The sequence below is a fragment of the Opisthocomus hoazin genome, chromosome 26 (assembly GCF_030867145.1).
Source record: "Opisthocomus hoazin isolate bOpiHoa1 chromosome 26, bOpiHoa1.hap1, whole genome shotgun sequence".
Lineage (NCBI taxonomy): Eukaryota > Metazoa > Chordata > Aves > Opisthocomiformes > Opisthocomidae > Opisthocomus > Opisthocomus hoazin.
Window position 1 is genome coordinate 6,702,747 of NC_134439.1, and position 26,348 is coordinate 6,729,094.

Sequence of the window (26,348 nt, forward strand, 5' to 3'; positions counted from 1 at the left end):
TCCTCCCCCCACGGTGTGTCACAGACATTGCAACTGTCCCCAGCCCATGGGGGACACTGTGCCGTGAGACACCCCACTGTCCCTGAGCCCAGTGGGGGCATGGAGCGGTGCCTGAGGGGGACACCAAGCTGTCCCTGTGCCCGGTGTAGGCACAGAGTGTACCTGAATGGGACACCGAGCTGTCTCTGTGTCTAGAGAGGGCACAGAGCGGTACCTAAGGGGGACACCGAGCTGTCCCCATGCCCAGTGCAGGCACAGAGCGGTGCCCGAGGGGGACACCGAGCTGTCCCCATGCCCAGTGCAGGCACAGAGCGGTACCTAAGGGGGACACCGAGCTGTCCCCATGCCCAGTGCAGGCACAGAGCGGTGCCCAAGCGGGACACCGAGCTGTCCCCATGCCCAGTGCGGGCACAGAGCATACCTGATGGGGACACCGAGCTGTCCCCATGCCCAGTGCAGGCACAGAGCGGTACCTAAGGGGGACACCGAGCTGTCCCCATGCCCAGTGCAGGCACAGAGTGGTGCCCAAGCGGGACACCGAGCTGTCCCCGTGCCCAGTGTGGGCACAGAGCGGTACCTGATAGGGACACCGAGCTGTCCCCGTGCCCAGTGTAGGCACAGAGCGGTGCCCGAGGGGGACATCGAGCTGTCCCCACGCCCAGCAGAGGTGTGGGCTGATCCCTGTGCTCAAGGGTGGCACCGAACCATCCTGGTACCTGACGGTGGCATGAAGTTGTGCCCAACAAGGACACTGAGCTGTCCCCATGCCCAGCCCCTCTGGGCTAGGGGGTACCGGGGGACAGAGCGGGGCAGGTTTGTCCCCCGTCGGGCACACGGCAGGCACGGGCCCTGGCCGAGGGGCGGCTGTTTGCAGCAAGCGGCGGGGGGCCGGGGGGCCGCAGCCCCCGCACAAAGCTGCTTTACATGAGAAGAGGGGCCCAGGCGGCCGCAGCGCCGGCCCCCGCCTCCCGGCCCCTGGCCCGCAGAAAGGGGCCTCCTTCCCTCCCGCTTCCCGGCCTCCCCCTGCTCGCACACACGCTCGCACCCGTAGGTGCACGCCGCACACGTACACGCTCGGGGTCGGGGGTCCCCTGGCCTGGGGACACCGTTTCCCTCCAGCACGTCGGGCAGAGGAGCCCGAGCCCCCCCAGGGCTGCCCCCCCAAAGCGGGCTCGGGCCTGGCCCCAGCTCCCCGCTGCCACAGCCGGACTCCGCTCACCCCTGTAGCACGGAGGGAAACTGAGGCAGGGGGTGAGCGGCCTCGGGCAGCACCTAGGAGGGCACCCAGCCCCGGGGGGGGGCCACCCCTCCTCGCTGGCTCAGCACCCCAGGGTGCCAGGTCCCCCTGGCCCAAACGCCCAAGCAGGCAGGGCTGGGTGCCCCCCACCCATCGGTGACCGGCAGGGTTGGGGGGCCATGACGAGAAGGGGCGTAAGGCTCCAGGACACCCGGGTCCTGCCGGGGAGCTCCCACCCTCCCCGGGGCGTGCTGGGCACCCACGCTCCCTGCCCCAGGGCTCGTCCTGCCCGGCTGGGAATGGCCCCATCTCCCTGCGGGGCCACATCTGGCCCAGAGCCCCCACGGTGGGTGGGGGTCCCACGGTGTGTGTGGGGGGGGGGGGGGGGGGGGGGGGGTCCCACCGCCCCCCTAGGCAGAGCAGGAGCTCCCTCTCGTGGGCACAGCCCCAGCGCTGAGCAGGGCACGGGGTGCCCACACGGGACCCACGGGTGGGGTGGCTGCAGGACACACGTGTCGCTCCACGCAGCGTGGCCGGGCTCTCCGGGCTGGGATCCCGGCTCCATCCTGCCCGCCTGGGTGCTGCGGGAGGACAAGAAGGGGACAGTCCCCTCCGAAAGGCTTCTCCCCTCCCTGCCTCAGCTTCTCCACGGGGCTAAGCCGCAGGGCAGCTCTTGGGGCGCAGCGAGCCACGGGGACAGTGGCAGGGAGAGAGTCCACGGCAGAGGCCTGGCAGCTCTGGACCAGCAGCCACCCTTCACCCGGGCAGGTGGGACCATGGACCCGATGCAGGATGAAGATGGGTGACCCACAGTGCTGAGGCGTTTGGGGGGAGCAGAGTAAAGCACAGACAGGCACGGTGTCAGCAGGACTTTCTTAGGCAGACGAGGAGCAAATTCCAGCACATTCCAGCCCGAGCAAGCTGTCGCAGCTCTCAATGGCAGAGGTCCCAGCTCTCAACGACAAGGTCCTCCTCAGCACAAACACCAGGCTGACCGATTGCCAGAGAGAGCCAGGATTGGGGAGATTTCCCAGGGGCATTTCTGCAGGACTGCCGAGGTGGGCAGCAGGGTGAGAGTGGCATCCCTCCTAGCAGGCTAGAGGCAGATGCGTGAGGGAGCTCCACGCAGGAGTTCTGGCAGCGCAGCCCAACCTGGCACACCGCAGTAACAGACCCAGGCGGCTCTGCTACGAGCTGCACAGCGCAGCACAAAGCACAACGACCACTTTGGCCTCCCCCACGTCCGACCCACAGCCCCACTGCGCAGGACTCAGGCATTCACCTCATTGGCAGGTTCAGTGCCGCGCATGGAGGCACGGTCTGGCGAACACGCTTCAGACAGGCCCGTTTCCGAGCTCCTCTCTCCGCACCCTGCCCTGACGAGGCGGCAGAGGGAGCACGCAAGCAGGATCCGGGCAGCGAGGCTTCTGGTGAGAGAAAGAAAAGGAATGAACGGAGAGACAGATGGAATCTGGTTTTCCTGCTGTCAGGGACAGCGGAGAGAAGGCGACACACGCATGGCGGCCATGCTCAGAGACAGCTGGTAACAGCTGTGGCGTGGATGGAAAAGCAGGGCCTCCTCCGCTCAGAAGCCTGTGGGCTGCTGCGAGACGGAGACCCGAGGCATCGCCTGGTGCGCGCAGGTCCAGGGCACTGCTCCTCCGCCACCACATACGGGGAACCTGGCTACGCTCGCGCAAACCAGCACACAGTTCCCTGCTCAGGGGCGAAGAAAGGCCGCGGCGGCCTGGCTGAAGGTCTCGGGTGGGAGCAGGGCTACAGGCATGGCTGCGCCTGGCCCCGGGCACTGTGCTTCCCCTCAGGGTTGGCTGCGAGCACCGTGATCCGGCTCAGGCCTTGCGCTGGGCACCATGGCCTACCTCAGGGCTGGGCCCCGGCACCATCACCGGCCTCAGGACTGGGCCCAGGCCCCATCAGCAGCCTCAGGGCTGGGCCCAGGCACCACCGCCACTCGCCTCAGGGCTGGCCCCAGGCTGGCTGTCCCGGAGGGGGGTTCCCTCACCGCCGGAGGGGTGCAGCGCTGCCCCGACCCCCCTTCCTTCCCGACGCCCCTCAGCCCCAGCTCCCGCCCGCACCCATCTGAGGAGAGTCTGCGCATGCGCCGCCTCAGTAGTCAGCGGGACCCGCGGCGCACGCAAGGGGGCGGTGGCGAGCCCGTGCTCCTATTGGTTCGCGCCGCTATCACTCAAGAGGTTGAGGCAGGCCCATTGGTTCGGGCTGGGAGGGCGGGAATGCTGAAGAAGAGCTCGCGCCCTCCCCTGGCCCACCCCCCCCGGAATGCGTCCCCGCCGCCTAACGGCTCCGCACATGCGCAGCACGGGCCGCGGGGAGGGCGGTGTTGTCCCCCGCGGGGTGCGCGCGCAGGCGGGGGTTGGCACAGCCGTGCTGCGCGTTCCGCTCCCAGCAGCGGCGGGGGCTGTAACGGCGCGGCCGGCGGTGCCTCCGCCCCTCCGGTAGCCGCCGGTCAGCTGCCGCCGCGCTCGGCCCCTCGCGGCGAGCCGCTCCCCTCCCGCTCCGCCCGGTGGCGCTGCCGTGAGGGAGTCGCGAGGCCGCGCACGTGACCTGCCCTGCCGCGCAGGCGCCGAGCGGGCCGGTGCGGCGGGGGCGGGGCGGGCGCGCGGCCGCGGCGCGGGCGGCGCTGAGGGGAGGCGGCCGGGGCCGCGGGGCCGGGCCGGGCCGAGCCAGGCGGCGGCGGCGGCGCAAAATGGCGGACAGGTTCTCCCGCTTCAACGAGGACAGAGACTTCCAGGTAACGGCCGCGCCGCGGGGGCGGGCGGGCCGCCCACTCTACCCCGGGCGGCCCCGGCTCCCTCAGGCCGGGGCGGGCCGCTCCCCCCCCCGCCGGGGCTTTGTGCGCCGGCCCGGCGCTCCGCAGCGGCGGGGAACGACACAAAGGCGTGAGCGGGGGGGACCGGGGCGGGCTGTCAAGGTGACCCGCGGGAGGAGGCCGGCCCGGGGCGGGGGGCTCGGTCCCCCCCCCGCCGAGGTAGCCCTCCCCCCCGGGACGGCGGACTCGGGCTGTTGTCCCGGTCTGTGAGGCCGGAGGCCCGGCGGGGTGCGGGTCCCTCGGCGGGGCGGCCCCGCCTGCCCGGTGCCCCCGGCGTGTGCCGGCCACCCCCGGTGCGGGAACCGCGTTTTCCTCCTCGTATCCCCCCGAGAAAGTATTCGCATTTTGGCGTAATTAACGCCGCTGTTGCCTTTTTGAAGGGGATTTAAATAGACAGTGGTGAAATGAAGGTTGACTTATTAAGCTGAAACAATGACATTTTGTTTTCTGACTTCAGCCCCGGAGAGTCTCGGGGTCAGAGAGGAAAACAAAAGGAGTGAGAGTAGACACAGCTCAGGAGCGGCTGCTGAGGAGCGTCCGTGCGTCGTTCTTGTTGCGGGAGCCCGAAGTTGCAATCGTGCTTTTCACCGAGAGTCCTGCCTTTCTTCCGAAGAGCTGGGAGGGTTTTTTTTATAGCTGGGGAGCTTGCGTAATTCTGCTTAATGTGGCATTAAGGTGCAGTCTTGAAAAGAGTCAGGGCATCCAGTAGCGATTCGTTTATGTTGTTCCTTCTGGATGTTTTAGGCGATGCGCACTTCGTAGGTCGTTATTAAACCGCGTTAGAAACGCGTGAGAAAATACATATCGGCGTGGCTGACTGTGCCGTTTGCATTACCTTCCCTGGGGACTGTAGGTACAGCTCCTAACGTGGTCCGGAACACAGGGGCTGGTTTGCATCGTTCGTGTCCTGAAATGAAGAAATGGGTCGTAATTAATATTGAAAAGGTCTGATTAGGTTTTTGAAGTTCCTGTTTCAGGAAGTGGAGCAAGCCGGATCTTGGGTTTGAAAACACATTTCTCGTAATAGTTTGCTTGGGGAGAGGAGGGATGGGGAGCCTAAAACAAGTCAGGTACTCCAGGATGTAGCTGAGATATGGGTAAGCTCTGTAGTCGTGTGTTTCACAACTTGTTCACATGTGCCTTTTGCTCAGTGTCCTTGTTCTTGTACCTTTGTGGGGCAACCCCTTTGCAAAAAAAAATAATTGTAGCAGCAAAACCTGTTACTGTGTCATTGCTCTGGTCATGCAGGGAGAATGTGTAGTGATGTCAGAGGAAACTGGGCTCCATTACCCAGTGCCAAAATCTTAAAAGCTGCCGAGCGTGCTCGGAAACAATAACCCAGTCACAACCCTGTGTTCCCTTGACTTTAAGAAAGGGCACTGTTTTTAATTGGGACTCTACGTGTGCCAAATATCAGGCTTCCATTCTCTTTCCCATAGACTAGAGTAAAAAATAGAGGTAGGGTTTTATAGTAGGGTAACTTCTATCTTTTCTCCCTGAAAATTTGCCAGTGCAAAGACATTTTATGTTGTGCGTTAAAGCTTGCTTCGAGGGAAAAGGGGAATCGTTCCTCTGGGAAGAACAGTTTGGAGTTGGTTAAGGCTCACAGAGGACTGAACATGAAAACAAGGAGCTATGAAAGGGCTGATGAGAGGGAGACGGGGCCCGAGTGTCTTGGCCAAGGTGGCACTGAATTGGTAGGAGCTCAAGCGCCTGTGCACGTATCCCTGACAGTCAGTCTAATGGTTTTTCTGAAGTATGTTGCTGGAGCAAGGCTTTTTGAACCTTAGTTTTCTTCTTTATCAAAATCGCTTTCGGAGAAGATTTTTGAGTTTTTTCCTCTATATTTAGACGAGGTCACTTGGGATGTACCACCGGTGTGGAATAAAGGAAATGGCTTGCTATGCGGAGTGTTTGCAGGGCCGCTGTGAAAGCTGCGCTGTGACCGTTGCTAAGCATAGGTAAAAATACGCCTGCCTTTAGCATGCAGCGTTTGATCAGCTCTGTAAAATGCTGGTCTCAAAACTACAGCAAAAATAAGACACTCTGTTAGTGTGAAGTCACAAGTTTGTGTGTAGGCTCCCTTTGCAGGAGTGCTGCTGTCGGTGTTAAGAATGCCTTTTCCGCGCCTTTTCTAGCGGTTTTAATTCTAAGCTTCAGCAGGTGAAATTTCTGTCCTTTGACCGAGTATGACTACAAACGTGACCCTGTGTTACTGCTGGTCTGTTGAGACCTCCGTAGGCATGACAAAAGGGAGCTGGTGCCCTGAAATGACACGGCCTGAAGCAGGCGTGGATGGGCCATGGCGAGGGGGAGGGAGGCTGTAGAGATCCCTCGGATTTCATTCTTGGGTGATGTATTTGTGATCTTGGTGAAGTAAAAGGGTGTGTTACGGTTTGAAGAGAGGAGGAGAAACAAAAGGTCAGGAGTAAAGTGTGTGGGTCAAAGGAGCTTTTTAGTTGTTTGGAAGAAAGGCAAATGCCTTGGGATTAACGATGTGGCTAATGGAAGAGAGTCACTGGATGGAAAAAAAAAAAACATTTTAGACTTCTCTTTATTATTATCAGCCTTCTTTCTGGGAAGAAACTGGAAACATTCTGGGTGTGGGAGGATTAGTTTGGTCAGCGTGCAAGTTGAGCATTGATGCGGGCTGGGGAGAGATGAGGTTAGCAGAGGTGATACTCAGGTTTCTGAGCTTCTGATACGCTGGAGAGAAGTGGATTAAGGGTGAGAGAGCTGCCGGGAGCTATTCTTTCCTCCCCTGTGCCTGACTGAAGGAAGCTCAGTGTGATCGGGGAAGGCAGGAATGGAAATGTACAGCACTGAAGGGCAGTGGGTTCAGGAAGGAAAGGACCTAAAGCAATTGAGAAAAAGAAGGTATGAATTGTCTGAAGTGCCCAAAAAGGTGATGAGGGGAGAAGGATTGTTGAGCAGAGGGATCAGCTGAGGGCTGGAGAAATAAGAGGGAGTGGGGGACCTTCCTGTAACTGCAGCCAAAGCGATGTGATGGGTATAAAGAAAGCTGCAGGGGGAATGGAGACACTGTCATGGGGTTATAAGTGACCCTGTGGAAAAGAGTAGCTGGTATAAGGATAAGGTCGACTATCGTTAAGGATAAAGACTGTGGTATGGAGGGGGAGGAGAAAGATTACGTACTTGGAAATAGAACTGAGTCCTCTTTATGGTAGGGTGGAAGGAACCTCAAAGCAAAGGATGGTTTGAAGGTTGGAATTGCCAGAGGAGCAGGAAATGGCATTGGGGGATATCACTGCATTGAGGTGATTTAGCAGCTTTTGAGATTTGGGGTTTTTGTAGGATTCTCTTCCATTTGCGGTGCTCTGTAGCTTTAGAAGCCACACAAAGGGTGTAGACCCTCATCTCTTTTTGCTGTATGCTCCCAAACCTTAGAAAACTTCAGGGGAAAGCCCCTGGTTTTGGCTGTATTTTGCAGGTGCTGAACTTGAGGGCAGCTCCAGTGAAAGGCATTGAGCTGTGCTCTGTCCAGTCGTACTTGAGCTTTCCCTGACCAGGACAGCACAGCAACTTGTTTGGGAGAGTTCAGGCAGTGAAATAAATTGCTGAAGGAGGAAGGATGTTACTGACCTTCCCTCTCTTTCTTCTCTCTCTGCACTCTGAAATGGTAAGTTAAGTCTGCTGGATGACTTACCCAAATAAATCCCAACTTTTTCCCCTTTTCCATTACAGGAGGGATTATTTTTGAGTTGGCCGCCGACAAGCTTAGTCCTTTGGTTAAAAGATCGTACTACTTATCTGTCGCAGGGATGCCTGTCACTTGTCTGCTGCTGCCATCTCCTTGATTGACTGGCTTCCCCGCGGCAGAGACAAACTTGTGAACCATTGTAACTTGAAGTAATTATGACCAAAAGCTGTCGACTGTGCTAACAAAGTATTTTATAAGCATTACTGAGAACAGTGTGAAGCCATGAGACTGCTGCAATAGTAAATATAGTTTTAGTGTTGGTTTTGTGTAATTACAACATTTTTTTCTGTAGATTAACTATACTGAACTCAAGGAATGAGTATTCTGGATGTCTCCATGTCGCTGCAATCCAGTGGAGCTCACAGTTACTCACAGATGTTGAGGAAATGTTTTGTTGCTATCTCTTTCTCCTTTTCATTGTTGAAGCAGAAATATTACGAGCCATATGTGTATATGTGTACAATAATTTCCTCTTCCTACGTACATTGCACTTCCTTGCATCATTAGCCAGACGGAACACAAACTGTTCTGTCTCTTGTTTTTTCAGTTCATTGTATAGTCTGTATAATCCAAGAACACTTCCACCAAGCAGAAGTGCCTGGTTTTCTAAACTGGGTTGAAAATGTAGCCAGTCTGAACCTCAGTTCTGGTGCTCTTCCTTATGCCAAGCAGATAGGTGGGTTCCCCCCCTCCCCCAAAGGGTTCGAAGAGCGAACGTTGCTGGTGCGGGCTGGTCTGTGCTTCTGGTGCTGCTGCTTCCAGCAAGTTGAGCTGAATGCTGGTAGCAGGGGGATTTTGTGCTTTTTAATTGGCAGAATGTCAGGGATAAGTTTTGTTCCCGAGCAGCTTAGGCGGTCGGGCTTACCGGACGTCTTGGCCGACAGCGTGGAGTTGTAAAATCTGTCCTTTTAATGTGTGCGTGTTGTCAGTGGCTTCAACTCCAGTTCATTTCTTAGGTGCTGCCTGAGGCAAGCGTATTTGATTTTTATGTCCTTCAGCAGGCCATGGCTGCTTGTGGGTTATGTGGCAAAGTAAGTTGATGGCTTTTCTCGTTGCTTTGAGGAAATAAATGGGGTTGTTTTCTTTTGCCTACTTTTAGTAATCGGAAAAAGAAAAACTTTGTGTGGGGAAACGAGGGAAAGAATAGGATTGAAGTCTCTGCAACGTACATTATGCTGAGCTTCTAGCCGATACGAGATCCTGGGGCGTGAGTTTGCCTTTGACAAGTGCAGTGGAGAGCAGTCTAGGAGCAGCCTTTCCCATGGCGTGTTTTCTAATTTAAGAATTAATCTTAGATTTTTCTAAAATCTGTTAGTATCATTTAGAGATCCACATTTATCATTAGATTAGGGTTAAATTTCCAGCATGGAAGAATACTGTTCTTGCCTCCTTGGCCAGATCTGCTGACCTCTCAGTTGAGCAAAGCAGGAACATCAGAACTTGACTGATTTCTGCCTGTTTACGTGAGCAAGGAAGGGAGGAGAAAACTAGGAGAAAATGCTTTAAAAAGTAGATCGAGTAGCATTGGCTCCATGTTTAGAAGATCACAGGAGAATCTGCACTTCAGTGTGAATTTTTGGAACTCATGGCGAGTTAATTTTATGTAGACCTTCTTTCCTGTCTTGGTTGTACCTTTCCCTGCTCACTGTTTTGTCACTTCTGTTCTTGTCTCTCAGGCAGTGGTGTTCTCTGTCGCCGTGGGTAACTGGATAGGACAGGAAACACTTTGTTCTACAGTCCCACAAACCGTCTCTAAGCTATCTCAGCCTCTTCTGAGTCACACCTGCCAAAACAAACCCAAACCCTCCCAACTAATCTCCAAACACCCACTGCGTGGGGATGTAGGGTTTTAGGAGCTCATCTGATGAAAAAGCACTGTTGCAGTTCCTGGCCAGCATTTCCGCAGCTGATGTTGGCATTTTTTCTACCGTTGTTTTAAACCCATAGTCATTCTTGGTGCTTTCCACTTTCAAGCAGCTCGATGAGGAATTAAGTCATTTGAGATTTTAGCTGTTCACAGTTTTAATGCCAGAACTTGATATTAGGATGTCTGCATTGAATATCCAGGTATCACCCTTCAATTTCCATCATTTGACCCAGTTTTAAGCCCAGGAATTAGTCTTTGCCTACAGTATTTCTTTCTCTTGACAGCTGGTGATGGTGAACACTTTCCATTGTAGATTGTTCTGGTAGTTTGGCCACCGAAAGGTGTATTTTCCTTTATTTTTCGTCTATATTTTTCTATTTTCAGATTTTAGCTGTTTCTTGTTACGTCCTTCTCTACTAATGCCAAAGCACACAGTAGTACGCTGTCTCCTCTTATGTGAGGGCATATATAGCATTTCTGTCGTAGTCCTTGCCTCCTTGGAGAGCCTTAATGGTCTGATCTCTGAATTCTCTTATTGTAGGGCGTTTTGCCTTTTGCTTTGCATTGTTACAGCTTTCCACATCTTAAAATTTTCCACAGCTGTGACAAGAAGACGTGCATAGAGGCATCTAGAATAGACTATCTGTATAATGTGCAGAGATAAACAGCTCTTTTACTGCTTTATTCTTGTTTGCTGTTCCTTTGTTCCATACCCTTGGACTGTATTTTTATCCTTTTTGCTACTGTATTGCATGAAGAGGTTTTAACTTGGATTTCTCTTGCGTGCTCGGGTGCAGCCCCTGTGCTGCAGGTGTGTTTGCACAGGGCTCTGTGAAAACAGACTTTTTAAGTTCAGGCCGCTCTTGCACGGGTCAGCTTGCTCTGTGCAAACACGCTGTCCACGTTCTTGCTTACTGTTTGTTGGGCTTCATGATCTGCAAACTGAGTCGGCAGTTGCTCTATTTCCCCTCTAGTCATTGATAAAAATGTTGAATGGTACCAAGTCTTGTGGAGTGAGTTAGGAGTTTGAATCCAGCTAACGTGCTCCTCAGTCCGGTTTTCTGTGTCATTTCAGTTTAGAAACAATCCTGTATCAATTCAAATGCCATAATGAGGAAAGAAACAATCCTGTATCAATTCAAATGCCATAATGAGGAAAGAAACAATCCTGTATCAATTCAAATGCCATAATGAGGAAAAAAAAAGGACCATGCTACGAAAGCTTGGAAGTTGGTGATGGTAAATAAATTATACCCTAAATATTAAATGACTAGCACCCAGTCCCATCAGGGTGTTTTCTCTGTAGCTCTCTTGTTTGAAAGTCCTTGTTAGTCATGAAGACGTGGGTGCTGGAAGCTGCAGCATCTTCTGCATCAAGGTATGTTAAGAAATGGCTAAGAGAAAATTGGGTGAGTGAGAGCAATGCTAATACTCTTCGGTACAGTTGCTGGAAGCGCTGAAGAACTGCACAGCATCACTCGTGTGCTGGAACAGATTTATAGCTGGCGTTGGTAGCGGCAGAAGGAATCTGAAAGACGTTAAATTGTTCTTGTTTGATGCCAAAGTATGCAAAGCATAGCGAAGCAGAGACCTGCCTCTGGCTTCACTCCTTTTTGTACAAGCTGTTTATCTCTCAGCTGTAGAACTTGTTTTTAATTGGAAGGTTCTAACAAGGTATTTATATGCACATTTTCCGGGTTTAAAGCTCTTGACCTGTGAGTAGTCTTGAATGTGTTCTGGCGGGTGTTTTTTCAGTGTGTTTGGAGTCAACAGAATTTTGCCATCAAAATTAACTTTTCATTCAGTAAACAAAAGGTGCCGTCAGCTTCTCAAGGTGTAATTACCAGGTGCTTCTTTCAAAAGTTGCCAGTTTAAATTTATATCCAAATTTTAAGTGATTGCTTTTGTTGTGTTGACTTGAGAGGATTTTTGTTTTAAGTACTCTCAAAATAATTGATGCGTGCGTTTGCCCACAATGAGGTTTTGCTGCAGCTTTCACAAGATGTTGACTGTAAACATTAAGCTATTTGGAAGGGCATGAAGATGTGCGGTGTCCATACTCACCCATTTGTATTGCTTATTTACAGGAAGGGGACTGGGAAGACTGTTTATAACATGTGGAAGGCTGTGGAGAACAGTAGCTGTTGTTTGTGAATGCTTTACCTCTCTGTTGCTAGGAAAGGATGATTTTTTTTGTCTTTACAGTCATGATAGGGAACCACAGAAAAAAGGAGGATTTTGTTCTGGGAAGCATTAACAAAGGCTTTCCAGGTACCAGTACAAAGTTGCTTTTGTATCGCTTTTTATAGTTTTGAGAAACCACATGGCCTTTAAATCCAAGCAAGTGTGAGCAGGGGGTGGGCTGGAGTCATCTGCTAGGTGTATGTTGGTCTTAAAAGTGTGTTTTCTTCTGGGTGCATAATGAATGTTCAAGAAACACTGCTAAGCTGTGCTTTCCTGGAGTTGTTTTTGAATTCCCTGGATGGATTTCTAAACATCAACACGGTTGTCTGCATCAATTAGGTTTTGGAGATCTTCCATCGTATAGAGTCATCAGGTTCTGCTTAGCTTAAAAGGGCAGCATAAATTACTGCCTGAGATTTGTAGTCAGCGTGCATAGGGCAGTATGGGTCTTGCGCAGAAAATCTAAACCCGTTACGTTTTGATTGTGTGCAGTAAACACTTGATTAGTTGTGGTGAGCTGGACCTGGTTTTAACACCTTCCCTCTCCCCTCTGTGTTGGCTGAAATTTACTGGTGAGGTTAGCAGATGACGCAGTTGATAGAGCCTCACAAATGAACCAAATCGGAGGTAGTGCTAGCAGGCGTTGTCACGTACACTGTTCGTGTCTGATCCTTCCCTGGAGTTGTTTTTTTCTCCTGTCCCTGTCCCGCGTGTAACCCTGTAGCCGCACTCGGAGGTTTGTGTCACCTTCGGGGGAGGTGGGTCAGTCCAGCTCGGGGCTCTGCAAAACCGGCAGGTGCGGTAACAGCTGACCAAGCTGGGACGTTTTTTAAAAAGAGAACTAGATGCCAAGTGCAGCACTAAATGAGATCAGTGTCGATTGTGGCTTGCTGAAATTCCTAGTCTTTGGGTTAGGCGAGAATCTGGTGCTCTCTCGGGGCCTCGCAGAGCGATTGCTGTGTCTGTCTCTCGTGGCCTCTGCCCTGGTGCTGGCCGAGCGATGTGCACGCAGGTGTCGGATGCGGACTGCTGGCAGGAGTTGGGCTAGGAACCATTCAGCTATCTTGGGGGAAAAGCTGATGCACGTTAGGGTGCCTTGTCCTCCTAAAGGCCTCGTAACTGCTCAAGCTCCTCCTATAAAAAAGCAAAATTTTAAATTTAATAGGATATTTGCTTCTGAAATCAGTCTTTTTTTCTTAATCTGTGAAGGTGCCATATGCGCGCAGGCAGCTGGGATTTTGGAGCAGTGGCATTTGATCGCTTGCATTCAGATGCTGCTCCAGTTTCCTGTGTTCAACTGTCAAGACCTTGCATCTGTGCTGCCCCGTCCCGGGCTGGCTGCGGGAAAGGTCAGCTTTGCCTTCCAGCCGCAGGAGCAGGGACCGGAGGGCGCTGCAAAATATTCTGTGATTTGTAGCTAGCGCGGTCTGCTGCGGCGTTATCTACGCCAGATAATGGCCTTTTTTGCAGGTACTGATTTCTCTTTTTAGATATTCCTAGTGTCTCAGCTGCTGTTTTACAGCCTCATGCCTTCAGAGTTTTAAGGAATGGGGAGTGGGCTTCATTAAGTGTTTTAAAGTGGCACTTGTGGGTAACAACCCTGAATTTTATGGCCTGATTTAGTATTTTTGGGAGTCTTAAGATCTATTGATTGGATTGATGGATCAATAGAATATGCACAAGTGCTGCTGATTTGCTTTAGTGTTTTAAAATTCCATTTTCTAAAGTAAATGCAATATAAATGTTATTTTTTTGAGGCTTTTCCTGACATTGTACCGGTGTAAAACTAATTTTTGAATATCTAAGGAGCACACTGTGCTCTTTTGAAGTGCAGTTAAGCAATCGTGATCATGCTGTGCTCTTTACCCAGTGCGTTTAAGAAACAATGATGGGGAGGCTTTTCTGCAAAATTACCTTCTTTAGATAGTTATCTGTCCCGACAGGGGAACACACATTTCTGTGCACCTAGGAAAGTCCTGAAAATTAATGATGGACATAAATAGATTGTCTCTGCTTTGACATCTCAGCAGCTGCATTCTGCATGTTCCCTCCCCAGTCATCACTGGTTTTGGTGCTGGTAGGCATCGGCATGGGGTTTTATGCTGGAGTCTTTTCTTTCTTTACTCCTTTCACACCGTTGAAGGTGTCATCCCTGTGACTTGTGGAGCAGGCAGCATTTTCCCCCAGTATTCTCATTCTAGGCTCTTTGCATCCGACTTCTGTTGTTTTTTGTGGCTTACATCATCTTTCATATTAATAATAACATTCGTGTAACTGAGCTTTCTTGTTGAGCAGTAACTGAAAGGACAGCTGAATGAAGGCGTTCTGAAAGCGAGCCATTGCTTCCACGTCTCCATTGTGCTACTCCTTTGTTGTAGTTTTCTCCCGTCTCCACATGAGAACCGTGCTTCACGGTTTGGCCTAGCTACTGCAATGCAGGCTGCCACACTCACTTTTCTTTTGAAATAATACATGGATAACTTAGGGCTGCTCATAAAAGAAACCACTAATTCCCGTCAGGAATGTCTACTATATGGAATGTATTCTGCATGCTGACATCTTAATATCCTTTGTGCTTGGACAGATTGCAAAGAGCAGTCCAGTAATTAATGTCCAGGGAGGTCTAATAGCCTTGAAGCACTTGAAGTGACTCATCTTTCCTTCTTGCCTCGATGATGCTGTAGGTGACTTAGAAAATGCAGTGCTCAGAAGTCAGGTCTGGATTTGGATACACCCTTTTGGGGGGGCGGTGAGAGAGAGAGAGAATGTTTTTGTTCTGCCTTGTAGTTGTGAACATGTGTTTAATAGGGGTTTTCCCCCCCCAGTAATATCTGTGTGTTCTTAGATGCTTTGTCTTTGCCCACCTTCATGAAAAGGTGGTTTGTGTAGGGGAGACTAAACTTACTGTGATTAATAGGCTTAAATCAACATTTCATTTGCATTGAGTCATTTATTTGCAACAGTTCTTGCTGCTAAAGATTTTGGGATGAAAGTAGGATTAAGGTGTCAGTTTTGGGTTTTTTTGTTTTTTTTTTAATTATACTGACTGGGTCTCACTACAATGTTTGAGACTTTATAAGTAAGAAACAGCAGTACTAGTACTCTTTCCCTTTAGCTGTTTAACTTGAATTGTTTCAGAACACGCAGTGACTCTGCTGCGTTTAATCTTGGACAAAATGGCATTGTTGGGCCGGAGCTGTGAAGTATTTACAATCCAAATAAGGGAGAATAAGGATCTAAAACCCTGCGTGGAGGCAGCTTTTGTTAGTTGATATTTCGAATGCTGTGTGCATAACTCAGCAGTTAAGTGTATGAGGGCTCCAAGACATAAGGTTTGGCAAAGAGCTTCGTGCAAAGATCAAACAATGGGAAAGTGGAGGAGAGAGAGGAGGGCATGGGACTGAGTAATCAAAATGGGTAGTTAGCCAAAGTTCAGATGATACTACACGAAAAATTACAGGACGCAAACATACTGGCTCCTGGACATGGATGCAACAAGGAAAGGAAATGGTGTGTGTGGTGTATAATAAGGAATGCTTAGATGTTGAAGGCTTGTCCTTGCTTCTCATCTAAGTTTTAAAATATATTGAATTTCAGTATGCTTGTAGTTAAGCACCTAGCGTCGGAGCACTTACTGTAGCACAAAGCGATAGCAATAAATTATGGTTTAAGTGGAAGTCTCTTGTCTTATTTGCTCTGCTATTTTAGGATGGAGGTAGCATCTGTAAGAAAGTGATATAAGCAGTGCAATACATCTTGTTTTACAAAGCAGGAGGGAGGAAGCGTGATACAGGCAGCTTTAAAATGGAGGGGCAGAGGATGGGAGGGAGAAGGGCACTGCTTGCAACCCTGAAATCCTTGTCCACGGGAGTAGGCGGAAACTTTCCCATTAGCTAGCGGGGTCGGGATTTTACTGTCTCTCTCTAATAGTCATACAGGGAAGAAGATTTGGGAATAGGTTTTGAATAGTGCTGGTTTTAATGCAGCTGTTATTTTATGGTCTGGTATCCATTTTGTAGGGATTGAATTCTTCCTTTCACTTACAGATTTCCTCTGAAGAGGGAAGCATCCCTCAAGTCTGCAGAAGACACAGATTAAAATCATATAAAATGTGGTCCGTGCTTACAGTTCGTGTTTGCCAAAACTGTAGTTTAATCTCAACGGATTCAACATTTAGGGTTTAATTAATTGTTAGATTTAAATGTTAAAGTATTTTGTCTGCCTCTGATTCATTGTCTTAAGATGCAGCGAAACAGAAATGTTGCACGGATCCATTCAATGTGCCAGGTTGAAGGACTGGAAAAGAAGGAAAACAGATGGAATTCCCCCCAACTTGTTCCTTAGCCAGCTCCAGGGATGAGGAAGCAAAGGGACAGGCTGTGCTGCCTCCAGCCCCGCAGAGTCCCAGCTCCGAAAGGCCTGTGATCGCCGCAGTGGCAGACGACATCGCCTTAACGAGCTGTTTGTCATGGCTGTAGAAGCAAGAACCATTTTTCTCCTTGCTGGTTAGGCACCATCAGGCTGAACACACTCATAAATTTGGCCTCATTATGACTGTTGGATTATCCTCTTGTTTTTTTTCTGGGGCAACCTACGTTATGGTGAAAGGGGAGTTTTTCCTTTATCATTTGTTTTACGCATTGATAAAGAAAGAGCAGTCTCTGTGATGAGTATTGATTTCAGTTCAGTCTGTACACTTTGTTGTTCTGATGTCTTAAATTACTGAGTCTATAACAGTCAACTTCTGAATATAGCGAGCAGTTTGTCGACATCCCACGAGGGCTTGTTCCCATGGGCTCGGGTGGTGTTTGCATACGCAGGAGTTCAAGGTGATGGGAAGCACCCTGCCTGTTCTGGAAGCTCTGGTGTCAGTATTGCTGTTATTTGTGAAAACAGACAACTTATCCCCATTCGAATTCGCAGTAATAAAACCCCCAAAGTAGACAGAAAGTATAGATAATAAAACCCAAAGTATATAAATATATAAAAGAACCCCCACAATATATAAAGTGGATAATAGTGGGATCACTAGAACTTAGAGAGAATAGCTTTATTTGCTTTTTGCCCTCTTTGCATTTATCTGTGACATGGTGAGTGTTCAGTCTTTTGTGTAGTTTCTGGGAGGAGACATTGTTTTTAAGCACATGGAGTTGTAAAGCCTCAAATCAGCAAGGCGTGCTTTCAAATGGGAATTGACCCTTGCCTTTGTAAAAACAATTTTAACTGTCTTGGCAGGCAGCGCGCCGAAGGAGGTGGTGAGTAGGCAGAAATATTTTGCCAGCTCCAGGTAATTTAGTTGGCATATTCTGAGCTATCTGCAGGCAGCAAATCGCATTGTGAAATTAGGCGAGGGGGAAGTATGTCTTTGTTTTTGCCGAGAGTATTTCAAGTGTTTGTTAACTAGGCTTTAAATGGATTTCATTTCTATATATGAAGTTTCAGTAATGTGTTTTTGCTAGTGTTCAGCAGACGGCAGTGCAAATTCATTAGCAGCACGTGCACCCTTGACTGCTTTTGTTCTCTTGGGCACTACTTTTTGGGAGGCTGGGCCCTGTGCTTTGCGCCGTTGAGGCAGGATTCGTGTTGTCTGCTCCCTGCTGGGCTTCCTGACTTCACAGCACACGCGTGTACGGTCGGTGCATCTACACTGTGCCTGTCTCCAAGAATTACGAGCTTTCTTAAGCAGTGCAACGACTGCATGTGCGTGGTAAGTTTGCCTTCAGCTTGCTCCTTGAAGGCTGTCCAAAAAAAATGGATGGGAATGGACTGCTGCCTGCAGATTAAGCCCCAAATTTGCTTTGGAGAGACCGTGGGAAAGACGACTACTGGGAGCAGAGCGTGGCCCGGGTGAATTACCGCTGCGGACAGCAGATGATGTATAGGCTGGCAGTTGGGGCACCAACATCAAAGTGCGTTCTCTTGGCAACAGGTTTTTGTCAAGATGGTCTCTTGCAGGTTTGTATCACTGGATATGAACACTCATTCCAGAGGATTTTTGGAGGCTGGTGCCTGGCTTATAAAATTCCAACAGGCAGTCCATTACAACTATAATTTGCTCTTTTGCATGCTGGCTTTCATCAAAATTCTTGCAGAAGGAAAATTTGGTGTTGGTAGAAAGGAGGAGAGTGACAACATGTTTCTCTTGGCAGTGGTGCTAGGTGTTCCTGCTCAAAGTAAATGCGGAGCTGGGATGCAAGTAAAAACAGCCGGGTGTTTGGTGTTTGCTGCACAGCTGGAAGGACTGCCCTGGCACTGCGGGCCTGGGAAGGGAGTGGGGGTGACACCTGAGGCCTTGGCACCTCCTGGGGTGTCACAGGGCTGTCACGCCAAGCAGCATCCAGGGAAAGTAGGAGAGCCCGCTGGAACGACCCCCTTCAGTGGCTTTTGTGCTGATCTGAGCTGCAGGCGTCTCTCCTGTTCGCTTCCGAGTCTGCAGCTAGAAAGTCAGATTTTTTTCCCTTTCTAGGTCCGTGCTAGTGATGGTGGATGTTAGTGCTACGTCATAGACCTATTGTGTGACCAAAAATGGTTCACCATGTTTGCAATTTCAGGAATTTGAGGTTTCAGAAGCCTCTGAAATTACAACAGAGATTCCCCCCCCGTGGCCGTTCACACTGATGGTGTTCCAGCACCGATGGTTATTCTGGAGGACAGAGAATGCCATTTGACTTCCTAACTCATGAGCCCTGTGTGCTTAATGCCTTGGCCAAGGCCTGGAAAGATTGACTTTTGCCATAGCGGATGCGTGGGGAGGGTTTCTTGGCTCTGTCTCTGCTGCAGTGGCTGTCGTTTGTGTGTTGTACTGTGCTTACCAGGCACCGCTGGGCCAGGGAGAGGTTGCCCTCTTCAGAAGTCAGCAGTCTAGAGGTGTGCATGGTGTGCCTTGGTGGAGGCTGGTGGAGTACACCACAATAACATTCCTATTTTATTTTGTCTACTTTAATTATTATGCATGGCCAGTCTATAGGGCTAAAGGTGTTTCATGGGGTTGCACAGGGAGCGTGAGGTGCTTGGACTCACCATTCTTTGTAGCGTCGTCTTTGCTGTGTGAGTATCCACACACTTGATTAGCACACTTCCCTGAGTCTCTTGGTCTGTCTCTTTCCTCAGACATGTTCCTCAGTCCTGTCCTTTTTTGTGTAGCGGTTTTGGGTACTGTGCTCACAAATGCTGTAAGCTGGTACGTCTGGAATAAGCAGTTCTGTGCGTGCATCCTGGCATGCTTTGTGCCGATGTACGTGCTTGTGTGGCCGCGTGGTCAGCTGGCTTGGGGCCTGCTCCGTGGTGAAACTAACGGCTGTTTTGCATGTTGGAGGATCACTTCCACTAACGGTTCGCTGTGCAGCTGCTAAGATTCAAGGGAAGGGCTGCTCCAGACCATGAACAAGTGCTGTGGGCACGGGGAGAGGTTTTGTTTGGTGCCACTGTGGGTTTTTGTTGATTTAAGGTGTGTGAAATTACATGTATGCCTCAAGCAATTTGGTTTTCCTGCTGCAAGGAAAGCCTTAATCCTCTTTTAAAGAGAAAAAACAACAACAACAAAAATGCTTATAGTGGTGGTGGCGTCGTCGTCAATTCCTTCTGCTTCTTGTCCTGTGTGGTTTTAAGGCCAGCACTGGTGTTTATGGTCAGTGTTTTCTTAGACTTTCTAAAGAAAAAAAACCCAAAAATACGGTCATCGTGAATGTTTGATGTTTTGCCAACTTCCATAGTTTATGATTATCATCAAATTTGCTTAGTTTTCAGAATATTTTTTTTGTTCTTATAGCCTATATACTGAGTTGCACCTGTGTTTAAGTTCATTTGGTAGCAAAAATGTATAAAATATAACACTGTACAAACCTGGATCTTGAAATTGGACTGTTGGAAATGTGTTCTCTGCTGTAGAGCTAACCCTTGTTTTCTGTTACAGGGCAATCACTTTGATCAGTATGAAGAAGGGCACCTGGAGATAGAGCAGGCATCTCTAGACAAGCCTATAGAATCGGTAAGATACATGCTTGTCAGTGTCATCAGCTCACCAAAAACTAGGCCGTGATCGGATGGTACTTGATGTGAATGCAGTCAAATTTGCTGGGAGTGGGCATCTTTTTGTCAGGACAGGGTTATTTTTTGTGGTGAATTGCATGCTGAGATGAAGTGGGCCTGGGATTTAATCTTTAAGTAGTTCTCCTAAAACTATAGGGGACTTTAAATTTTAGTTCAACATGATATTTCAGAAATTATTTAAAATAATACACTCATTCATAGATACTTATTTTGTTAAGTTTTTATACTTTTGGTTGAAGAATCAGTTTAATCCATATGTGAACCTAATGGAATAGTGTAGCAGAATGTATTCTGATCCTTTTTTAGTTTATATTTTTGGAACACTACTGGTGTGTTAAAAGTGTTAGAATGACATCTGGCAGTACGGGAACACGGATGCATTCCAGTATTAGTATAGCAGCCCTTCCCCGTGAATCTGAAACTGCACCGTGAGTTTCTTTAAAGTATTGCTTTACTTTGAATTAGGAGTGGAGAGTACAGCCATAGGACAGGGAAAAAGAAGTTTTGCTTAGTCTTACCTTTTTTAGCTTTTTGGAGTTTTAAATTTTTTCTCTTTGCAAATCATCTGTTGCTAGTCTGAGGCAGAAGAGCTTGCTCAGCCTGAACCGGACCTAGGTTTGGCACTTAGCTCTAGCTAAGTTTCGTCTGCAGTTTCGCTATGACAGCAAGAAAACTTGTAGTGAATTATTGAGGGTCACTTAGTGGTGTTCTGGTTAAGACTAGATTTTTGTTAAGAAAGTACTTCTGAAGTGTTTCTTTTCCCTATTAACAATGTAAGTTCTCTGTTAAAGTTTGTTCATGTTAGTCTGCACTTAGAAGAAACTTAGTGATAGCAAAAGATCAATATGTATTTTCTCATTCATGTGTAGGTTGGTGTTGTGTGTGTTTGTGTGCGTGTTAGATGTTTACAAAAAATTTACACAACTTGGGGTGTTCGACATTTTTCTTCCGCAGCAGTTGGCCCATATTAGCTAAGCAGCCATGATCTGGTTTGTATTGCACGGTCTGCCTTTTTTAATTTCTTCTCTAGGGTTTCCTTTCCCCCTTCTTATTTCTGTTCTTCTGGTCCAGTGAACACTGCATATAGTACCTACTGTCTTAATGTGCTGGCATGATGCTAGATTTAGGCATGGCAGTAATTGATGACGCATGACATAATGCTGCAGAGATGGAAATTCGTATTCAATCTTCTCCTGAATACTTCAATCTTACGTTGTGATATGGGGATTTTAATTAGAATGCCAAGCTTGTTTCCTTATGGAAATATAATGAGAAATCCTTGTTGGTGGCCTACGCTGTACATCCTGGAAACCAGCGTTTCAAAATAATTCAAATGCTACTTACAGACTAGACTGGTTATCTGATTTCTAGAAGTGTTTTCCCAAGCAGAGGAACAGAAGTGGTCTCAGATTATCTCTTCGGTCTTCTGAAGGAAGTGATGCCTACAGAAGTATGTAAAGTGGGAACGAGTGCACTGTACCCAAGAACACGGGCACACAGACTCACAGTGCAGCTTGGATCATCTGCAGGTGTAATATTTGGTTGCTGTTTGATTAAAGTTGAGCTGCAGCAGAAAAACTAAATTCAGTTACAGCTTTAATATTTTATTCACGTATATGTATATCATCATCCAAATATTGGGACACTTTTAGTCTTTGCAACTTTTTGTTAGGTTTTAATAAGTACAGTTCATCCTTTTGGTTAGATTTGAGAACAGTGTAATGGAGAGGAGAAGAGAATGGCTTACCTCTTTGGGAGGAGAAAGAGTTAAAACCTCCCAATTAAAAGCCAGTTTGCTTCACTCTCCTTTTGTCTGTAGTAAGAGAAACAAACATCTGAGGTGTAAGACCTCTAGCCTAGGACATTAAACTCTTGGAAGGAGTCAGAGAACTGAGTAAATGTATGTTCTGCATTGTCACATCAGCTGTGCTCCGTGTCAGAGCACGCTTAGCTGGCTTTGCCTCCTAGCCCCAGAATTTAAAAGCTACAGCTGCTGCGCGGGATGTTTTTTTTGGTCTTCTGAACAAGCCTGGTGTCAGAAACTGCAGTCAGAAACAAATTGGTCACTTTTAAGGTTAATCCTCACATCGTCTTCATTAAGTACATTGTTGATTCTTAAAAGAAAATCTGTAGCTGGGAAGCATAAATAATTTTGTCAAGTTTCCTGACACTTGTGAAAATTATTTTGCTCCCACGCTGTTAATGACCTGTGTGCTTTTTAAATTGGCAAATTACACATGTCAAAAGAGGGAATGGTTTTCTTGTCAGAGTTTAGTGGTGTACCTCTGTGGCAAGATACTTCACTAGGAAAGAGGCATTTATACTGCTTTTTCTGCCTTGTATTTTGTACTGTTTGCTCACCCAGAAGTGGATAACATCCTTGAGCTGGAACTGAGAGGGAAGGAGTAAGGGAAAGTGTATAACTTGCAAATACCACCCGTCTAAATATTTGCAATATTAACATTTATTCACAAACTGTTTTATAATCCTTAACTGGTTCTCTGTTAGCAATTCAGCTGACCTTTAGAAAGGAGTCGGCGCAGGGTAATGAGCTAAGAGCCTATGCTTCACAGCATGGAATGGATGACAAATGTCTTTGTGCGAGGAAGGGCGTTTATAACAGCAGCAGATCAAAGCACTTTCCAGTTAGAAGTTTAAAGTTTGATTATTCTCCAGACTGAAAAGTGAATTAAGTATATTCTCTTAAATGTGCTGCTTGCAGCTTCTCACATCTTGGTAATATGAAAATGCTTTAAAGACTGAAGGTAGCTCGCATTTGGAAATCCCAGGGGGCAGAGGGTTTCACTTGAGGTATATATTTGACAATCACTGCTGAAGTGAGATCCATCTCTGCAGCATTATCTGTTGAGAGGTGCTGACTGTACTGCTACAGCATGCAACTCAGAGGTGGCTGGAAAAATAGGTTTGGGAGTCTACAGATCATTACAATGTTGAAACGTGTCCTCAATTAGCGCGCTAGTATTTTTGTTCCTGTGGAAATCCTGCTTTGTACAGCTTGTTTAGGCCGAAGATGTCTGGACTGAAACATGCGACTATAACCAAAGTACATTTATGGAAAATAGAGCTGACACGAGCTAGTGGATGTACGTAGCCTGGACGAGAAGCCAGCTATTTTCCATTACTAAATTGAAGAAAATATTTCATATCAATGGACTCTTCATAGCTGCAAATACTGAGATTTTCATTTTTTCCTCCCACAAGTAACATTTTTTTTGTTGTTCTGGTTTGAAAGATGCTGTCCTTACACTGGCTGTTCACGTCAGTGGAACCACTGGTGTCTGGTGCCCTCGAAAAATCAGAGCACTTGACCCTTTTTTAAATTTGAGAAGCTGCATGCGTTTGTTTTAAAAAAAATTTTGAGTGCACTGAGGTCAGGCGCTCGAGTGGGAAGTCACAAAGTATTGCAGCTGTAATACAATCCAGATTTTCTTCACGTTAATTCCTTATTTCTACTTGTTTACTGAATCTTGTTGCTGTGAATTTCTGGTTTCCTTTGTCCCAGCAGTACAGACCAAGTAGGAGATAGCAATATGGCCTTAGAGCCTACGTGAGGAAGCAGCCCCTTCCCCGTGCAGGCAGTACGCAGCGTGTCGGGGAGTCGAACCAAGCTGTCACCCTTGCAGGTTGGAGGCGAGACTGCGTTATCACCCACTTACTCAGGAGCTTGTTAGTTTGTCCTTGTCATAACTAACAAATGTCCTTTCTCCCCCCTCTCTCTAACTCTGCTCAGTTACACAAGGAGGTCCTTGAACTACAGAAGGTTTCAGGCTTCAGTTGGTAGTTGTTTGAAGATCACAGGCTATTGTAGACGACTGTACGAGCTGAAGCGGGGTTTTGTCGCACTGTATATCTGTACAGATCTGTGGACTCCACTAGTTCCAAAGTGTAATTTGATGAGGCTGCTGATTTGACATTTGGCAGTAGCCATATGTGGACAGCGCTATAAATAATGTGCTTCTTGAAGCTGAATGGTGTAGCATTACTATTTGGCTTTTCTCTCTAGTCTTCATTGTGTCATCTGTAGTGAGCTATAGGTTTTGTTTTGGGAATCTTTTCAACCTCTTGTTTGCATGGGTTCACCCAGTAGCATCCGATCCTTGCTTATAGATTCCTGGATACACAGTCAGCACAGCTTACAATCCACTCAAGAGACGTATGGTTCCTGCCGATGCTGAGAGATGAACGATCTGAACACGAGACGTGGGGTGGCCTGGAGATCTTATGGAAAACCTGTGTTAGGCAAAACTGGTGCTGGTTTATTCGTAATGCAGCTCAGTCCACCACCTGGGGATTATATCCCACATACAACATCGTCGGAGCCTTTTGGTTCTTGTACGCATCTTTTCATTGTATACATTTTTTTTTCTGTTGGCCAGGACCCTTGTCAGAAATTTGTGTTGGGGATATCCTGATCAGCAATCGCTGATACCTGTGGAAAGCAGTCAAGGGCATCTGGTCAGGGTGCAGGATGGGGAACTGGGGAGGCCAGTTTGAGCTGTCGGAGAAGGTCACTGAGATTTTTCCAAAGTAGCTGAGCCAACTCCCATGACGGTTGGGTGAAGTCAAGACCTTCACATTCCCTGCACGCTTTTGGAAAAGTTACACTGCATCTGCAATGCAAAGCTCCCCATCTGTAAATAGAAATGATCCCTAAAGAACAGCTCTGAAGTGGTGAGAGTCATGCTGGGAGGTGTAAATTGTTCCATCTAGAGCCTGTCGAGCTGCTCTGTCCTACACCGAGCATCCCCCAGTCTGGTGTCCGGCGTTCTCCTCGTGACCGTCCGCCCAGACAGACAGCACAGCTGTTGTGAGTAGTTTGGATGGTAAATGGGAGCTCACTTGCTCACGCAGACGTCTACTGGGGACTAATTTAGGCTGCCTTGATAATTTTTGTTGTGACTATAACACAAGGAGCTCCAAAATGAGAGTGTAGGAAAGTGGGGAGTCTCATGCCAGCTCTCTGCTGAGGAACAGGGGGATTTCCTTGCTGGGCTGTCGGTGGGTTTTGTAGATCTCTGCAGCTCTTCCTGTAGGAAAATTGCTAGAACATGAGGATAGTTTATTCAAAAGGAATGAGAAATTTGGACATTGATAGGAATTTTGATGTAAAAAAAGACATATTTTCTGTGTGAAAGAGTCCCCGCTTTTACAGAACTTTCACTTAAAAATGCAATTTAAAAAAAGGCTACCAGCTGTTGCAACATTTGCTACCCCATGTCAAATTTTGGTCCCAATATCCCCGGCTACTCCCCAGGCCGCCAGGCTTTGCAGAATGCTCTCAGGTGGGAGCCTAGCAAGCCTGGCCTTCCATAATTTAATTTTTAGGGCAGCATTTACACTGAAGAGCAGTCCTGCCGATCTGCCTCTGTGAGAGGTCTGTGACAGTGATTTGAGATGGAGGAAGAAGGTAGAACGTGGCTAGAAATGGGTGGACTAATGACTAGGTCCCAGCTTGGACTTTGATATCAAGCTCTTAGGGCTGTTCTCTGTGTTCAGGGAAACGGAACAAGCTCCATTTCAATTCAGTAATATTTAAAATTAGGAAGTCGTTTCACTGCTTAAGCAAACAAATGGAAGTGACTGGGGGGAGAAACCACCCCCTTCCCTGGAACCGAGACACGATAATACTCAGGCATAATTCCAAATTATGTCAAACAACTTGTGACCATCCTCTTGAGTGGTTTTGTAAAAGTGGTGCTAATGTGTATAACCCTTCTAAATTTTTCTTTTTTTCCCTTTAACATTTGTTTACCCCTTCACTGTGTCAGTCACAACACACCGCTCTTGAATCTCCCAGCTGGTCTTGACTTGTTGAATTTATTTTATGCTTTCACTCTTCTTTAATAAATACATTACTTGCAAGCAGTGAATTGAAAACAAAGCAAAAGAAAAACTACCATTAGTGATTGGACAGTTTCTTACTTTGTGTTACATTTAACTGTTCTTTTGACAGCCCAGTTTTTAAAGCCAGGTTCGTATGGAAATGCTTTCACTCCACTTGCACTGCTTTTGGAAATAGCATACTGCTTCATCTGTCTGTTTATTTTAGTGCATTCATAACACAACACAGTCAGCACAATGTCTCATCTCCTCTTAGCAAAGATTGCAAAGTACTCCTTGTCCTTTTTTTTTTTTTTGAAAATGCAGCCATTTTTGTCAGCAGTGGCTTTTAAAATCGGATTCAATAATCCTTTGTCAGATACAGTTGCAATGCTAATGGTAGAACAATTAGTGCGTTATCCACAAAACCTTTGAACCTCGGGCCCCTTTTGCATGAAGGACCCTGCGGTGGTTGTGGCCGTTAGAGAAACGGTCTGCAGCAGGTAAGTTTTCCTACGCTTCTGAACCGATAGTCTGCTCCATGGTGTTTGTGGTTGGAATCCATATTTGTTCATTTTTTCCTTTTTTTGCATATACTGAT

At 48.1% G+C, this 26,348-nt stretch overlaps 1 protein-coding gene across 1 annotated transcript in view; it reads left to right on the forward strand.

The window, feature by feature from the left end:
- Window positions 1-3,901: 3,901 nt before the first annotated feature.
- Window positions 3,902-26,348, forward strand: part of GPATCH8 (G-patch domain containing 8) — a 58,858-nt gene continuing 36,411 nt past the window's right edge. Inside the window, exons 1-2 of the mRNA XM_075443703.1 lie at window positions 3,902-4,007; window positions 19,770-19,844. Coding sequence (XP_075299818.1) covers window positions 3,963-4,007; window positions 19,770-19,844 — 120 coding nt within the window. The 5' untranslated portion in view covers window positions 3,902-3,962. The remainder of the gene's footprint in view (window positions 4,008-19,769; window positions 19,845-26,348) is intronic.